The 5,335-nt window shown below is 37.0% G+C and overlaps 2 protein-coding genes across 2 annotated transcripts in view; both read left to right on the top strand.

Moving 5' to 3' along the window:
- The first annotated feature begins 402 nt into the window (after positions 1–402).
- On the top strand, positions 403–4,001 carry cwc25 (CWC25 spliceosome associated protein homolog). Its single transcript, XM_015039680.1, has 9 exons — positions 403–529; positions 1,248–1,420; positions 1,502–1,738; positions 1,820–1,889; positions 2,048–2,196; positions 2,398–2,467; positions 2,872–3,065; positions 3,186–3,353; positions 3,453–4,001. The coding sequence occupies exons 1-9, from the start codon at positions 512–514 to the stop codon at positions 3,562–3,564; spliced, it is 1,191 nt and encodes a 396-aa protein (XP_014895166.1). The 5' UTR covers positions 403–511; the 3' UTR covers positions 3,565–4,001.
- Positions 4,002–4,566: 565 nt separating this feature from the next.
- The window catches only part of psmb3 (proteasome 20S subunit beta 3), a 9,155-nt gene continuing 8,386 nt past the window's right edge, over positions 4,567–5,335 (top strand). The window contains exon 1 of the mRNA XM_015039683.1: positions 4,567–4,680. Coding sequence (XP_014895169.1) covers positions 4,678–4,680 — 3 coding nt within the window. The 5' untranslated portion in view covers positions 4,567–4,677. The remainder of the gene's footprint in view (positions 4,681–5,335) is intronic.

Raw genomic sequence — 5,335 nt, 5'->3', positions numbered from 1 at the left:
AAAACGCAGTCTTTTTTTCCCCCCCCAAAAAAAAAAAAACAAATTTCCCTCTTGAAAAAAAGGAAAAAAAAAAAAAAAAAAAAAAAAAATCCCCTACGAAACCATTGTCCTACTTTTATTTAGTCCTACTTTTTTTTGCCCAGTAAATTGTGACTTTCATATATTTAACATCTTGACATTTGAAACGTATTTTATTCTCCGTATTATTATTATTATTATTATTATTATTATTATTATTATTATTATTATTATTATTATTATATTCGCGACTTTAACGACCTTACGAGAAAAGTAGGAACGAATTTTCTCTGACTGTTGCGTTCAGGGGGAATAAATTGTTGCGCCATGTTTCTAACCGGAACTATTCATTCAAAACAGGAAATGAGGAACTTGACTGACTCCATTTTCTAGCTGTCGTTTAGGATTTCGTTGTTTTACGTTTTCTTTTTAAGGGACTCCTTTTGTCCGTCTTGTTTTCTTATTAGATTAAAAACCCAAACGAGAATCCAAGATGGGAGGCGGAGATCTAGTAAGTTTGATTTGAACACGTAGGAGAAAATGTGCTTCACTTTTATTTTAAATTTTTAAAAAAACTCCATTAAAAATATGTCATTTAAATGTACACCTTTTTTCTTGCGTCTGCAGAGTAACGAGAAAAGCGGAAAATTAGCTTTGACTTAACAGGAACTATCTTTAAGTTTTGCGAAATTAAATTTAACTTTGGTTTTGTTGATCTAACGTTTAATGGTCACAAGTGAGCTAAGTAGCCAAGGTATTCCAATGTGTCACAGATTTTTTTGAAGTAAAATGATTATTATTAGCGAACAAACGACAAAATAAAGACCAAGAAATACAACAGTCATGAACTGGCCGTGTACTCCACAAATACTTAGACAATGACCCTGAACCTTCAAGCCGAGTCACATTGGAGTTGTTTAGTTGTGTTAGAATGGCTCAGTCAAAGCCCGACCCAGTTTAGAAACTGTTGCACGACTTTAAAACTGATATAAACTGATATCAATACACTGACACAAAGCTGATGGTGACTTACTCCAAGAGACGTATTGCTTTAGTTGTTTTAGGGGCACTGAATACATCCACACCCAACACTTATTAGATTATTGTCATTATTTTTCAGTAATTTAAATTCAACTTTCTGTTTGCATGATGTGAAAGTTGTAGGAATTGAGCATGAATCATTTTTGGCTGGCACTGGAGGTAAATATTTCTACATTGACTTTTTCCAGAATCTAAAGAAGAGCTGGCATCCCCAGACTATGAAAAACATAGAGCGGGTTTGGAAAGCTGAGCAGAAATATGAGGCAGAACGCAAGAAGATAGAGGAGCTCCAGAAGGAGCTGAAGGAAGAGCGAGCCCGAGAAGAAATTACCAGATATGCAGAGGAAACGGGAGCCATCAAGTAAGCTAACATCTTCAGCTACATTTATTTGGTGTCTACTGCAATACAATAATTGGGTTCCTTATTATTTTTGCCCAACAGGAAAAAAGATGATCGCCTTGACTGGATGTACCAAGGCCCCGCTGGGCAGGTGTCCAGAGATGAGTACCTGCTGGGGCGTCCCATTGACAAGCAGATCACAGATCAGTACGAGGAGCCAGAGAGCGGCCCCTCAGCTGAGACAGGCCTCCTCCCAGGGTCGATATTCAACCCTGCCACCCCGGCTTCCGGCCTCGATTTGGCAGCGAAGATCAGGGAAGACCCCCTGTTCCAAATACGGTCAGTAAATCCACCTTAGTTCTGTAACTCCTGGAAATATATGAGCGAGATGGGAAATGAATCCATGTATGGTTTTCACAGGAAACGAGAAGAAGAAAAGAAAAGAGAAGTTTTGACTAATCCAGTAAAGATGAAGAAAATAAAGGAGATGGTAATTACTGGTTTACATAAAATAAGGTTTTTGGCTATTTTACTTTAGCCAAAAATGGACACAAACATAAAAAACATTTGCATTAACATTTCTTCTTCAAAGCAATTCACATAGTATTATTGATATCTGTTTGTCATTACTTGCTTTTTTCTACATAGTTGCGTCAAAATCTTGACAAAAAAGACAAGAAAAAGAAGAGGAAGAAGGAAAAGAAGGAGAAACGAGGAGACAAGGAAAGGAAAAAGGAAAAGAAGCATAAGAGGAGAACTTCAAGTTCAAGCTCAGAGGAAGAAGGAGACAAACACAGGTGTGTGTGTGTGTGTGTATCAGGGTAATAAACTGCAACATCTGCACAAAGATTTTAAGTTGTCTTCTTTCTTATTTTCTTCAGATGAGCCAGACAATCTTGTTTGTTGTTGAAGTTATCTTTGATCTTTATTTAGTTCTGTTTTTGCACAATAAAACATCATCCATTTGCATAATATGAATTATTGTTGATCTGTTTCAGGTCACACCTGCGGGATGAATTTAAAGACAGTAAATCACGTTCGCGCCATCTTCCAGGATATGGACTCCAGGTCAGTAAGAATCTTTTTTCTTCTGAATAAAAACTTAAAGCATTTTAGGGTGTATGAAAGACTTGATTGTATGGAGAATTGACAGGATGTATGTGTGTGGTTTTATTCCACACCTTATGCAAAAAAGTGTTTTAGACTTTACTATATGTGCAGATCATTAAATTAAACATAGATCAGCTATTAACTAGCTTCTACCTTTTAATGATTGCTTGAATAATGAGCATTTGCCAACATACTGGATTCCTTATTTCATTTGTATCCACCCATCCAAGAATCACGGTTGACATGAAAGAGAGCTCTTCTACTGCAGTGTGACGGGAACTACAGTTGTTTATCAAGTGAATTTTGAAATTGGCACGAGAAAGGGAGATGCACTCAAATAACTAGTGTTTGTTTCCTCTCAGCTTCCAAGCGGCAGACATCACCAGGCTTCAGTGATGTCAAGTAACTCGGGGCGCCGAGAGAGAAGCCGCTCACGATCTCCCCACAGGAACCACAAGGACAGTCGCTCTTACGCTTCCTCCTACAAGAAGGTGGAGGCGAGAGATCCCAGCCCACAGAGGGAAACTTACCAAAGACAGAGGAATCTCGTGTCAAAGTAAGACTTCCTGGTCAAAATGGCAAACATAAAATGCTGTTTGGATATTAATCTGTGATGTTGAGTTTCGTCTTCATCAGCACCCACGGGGAGGCTAATTCTCTGTGTTGCTTTACGTAGGAAGCTTTCTGCAGAGGAACTGGAACGAAAAAGGCGCGAGATGATGGACCAGGCCAAGCAGCGGGAGGAGGACAGGGAAAACAACGTGAAACGCTACAAGAGGCAAGACGAGCAAGATAAGCAGAGGGAACAAAACGCCAAGCACGACCGGCATGCTGGCTTCATCCAGTAAGTCCAGGCGGAAGAGGCTCCTTGTGTTGGATACAGTAATAGGTGCTTTTTGTTCAATTGGATCTTTTTTTTTTCTTTTTCTTTTTCTTTTTACAGTAACATGAAGCTGGAAAGTGCCGCTAGCTCGTCTTTGGAAGATAGAGTGAAGAGGAATATTCACTCCATTCAGAGAACACCGGCCTCCTTGGATAACTTCATGAAGAGATGATTACAGCAGATTAGTTTAATGACTGGAAACATGTTTTCAGACTGCGCCTTATTTCTCAACATCTGACTTTTTAATGTAATAATTGAGACAAAAAGATAACATGGGAGCAGTCTAAGTGGAGAACACAAGCCTCCATCCTACGGCTTTTATTCTCAAAAGCACATAATAGAGGAGGAAAAGTCAATCATAGTGGTGGCTGATTTAGTCATGAAACATTGATGTACTTGTACAGTATATTGTAAATGATTTTTAAGAGACTACATGGATCTGTTTTTTTTTATTATTTTATCAGGATTGTTTATTTTATGTACCACTGTAAGTTGGTTTAAAATGTAACTATTACTAGTTGTTTCATTATTTCCTTTGCTTATAAAGTTTATCTAGCAGGAAAATCTGATTGTGTTTATATTTACCAAACTAAACTCGCATAATCCAAATGTTTTAGAAAATGTACAGTCACTTTTATTTAGCACATTTAACCAACAAGGCAGGTTACTGTGTCAGGTTACTTCAAATCATTTGGACTTGATGAACTAGTTTTACACAATTTTCTATCTCAAACATGGAAGAAAATGCTCTGATCTGATGAGATCAAGATTGAACTGTTACCTGTCTCTGGAGGAAAATGTAACATATGCATCATGCAGTGGGATGCTGCATGGTGGTGTTTTACAGTGGATAAGTCATAGTCCATAATTAAGACAAATAAGAAATTGTAACAAAACTTAAACGTTTATGTTCACAAACACTAATAATTGGCAAAAAAAAAAATCCAGGTTATTTATCATCATTATTATTATTTTACCGTTATTCAGCATCTCTTCATCACTGCCACCAAGATATTACTGTAATTTGTCAGTTTCGCTTTACTACACCTCTACCAAACTATACCGGGAGCAATCGTCCAATGGCATCAGAGGTTCTCGTGGAGGCAGTTGAACAGCCAATGACATTATCCCATCGTGATGACGTTGAGAACCATGTTCGTACGTTCTCTGTGTTTCTAAATCGTGTAGTCATTCTCATTCTGGGGAGTTAAAAATCAGTTTAGACTAACGCAGGAGCGATTTACAAGCTTCTAGCCACTAACAAAGAGAAAAGAACACCCTCAAAATGGTAAGAAAACAATGTATTACTCCTCAAATAAGCTTTTAGTTTAGAAAATAAATTATTTACGGCTACCAGAGCTGAGCTAGTAGCGTTAGCATGCTAGTTTCAGTTTGTCGCCAAAAAATTATCAAAAATGATCTTCAGAGTACCAATTAAAACGTACCTTAATGTCATTGTGAGCTTTATGTTGTTAGGTTAGGAAATGCTAATCAGTATAAAGAATATAGGTTTTTAGCCGCTAAGGGAAACCTTTAACATAAGCTATGCTAACATTTTCTGCACAGAAACTAAACATGTTCGTTTTAGTTTCCTGGATTCACTCTGAACTCATTTGAGGTTTAAATGAACATATCTCACTCATCTGCCTTCAATACTTTGTTGTATAGTCTGAAAATATAAGTTTAAGCTATTTGCAATTATTTATCCATACGTCTATGTCTGCTCTGTCATTCTGAATTGTGCGTTTAGCTCATAGCTAATATAAAATTTTCTCAGTGCTTTAGTTTTATATATTTTAAACACTCTAAATACCCAGGAACTGTTATGAAAATGTGTGAAAATACAATTAAAAATACATTCAATAATAAGAGCACCAGTTCACCTTTTAACCCTAGGAGAGTTTTTATCCTTAAAATAATTGGTTCATTTACCGGTACTCATT

Source organism: Poecilia latipinna, unplaced genomic scaffold, assembly GCF_001443285.1.
Source record: "Poecilia latipinna isolate Pla-1442-1.1 unplaced genomic scaffold, P_latipinna-1.0 Scaffold478, whole genome shotgun sequence".
NCBI lineage: Eukaryota > Metazoa > Chordata > Actinopteri > Cyprinodontiformes > Poeciliidae > Poecilia > Poecilia latipinna.
Note: the sequence above shows the minus strand (reverse complement) of the source record. Positions and strands in the feature narration are given on the sequence as shown.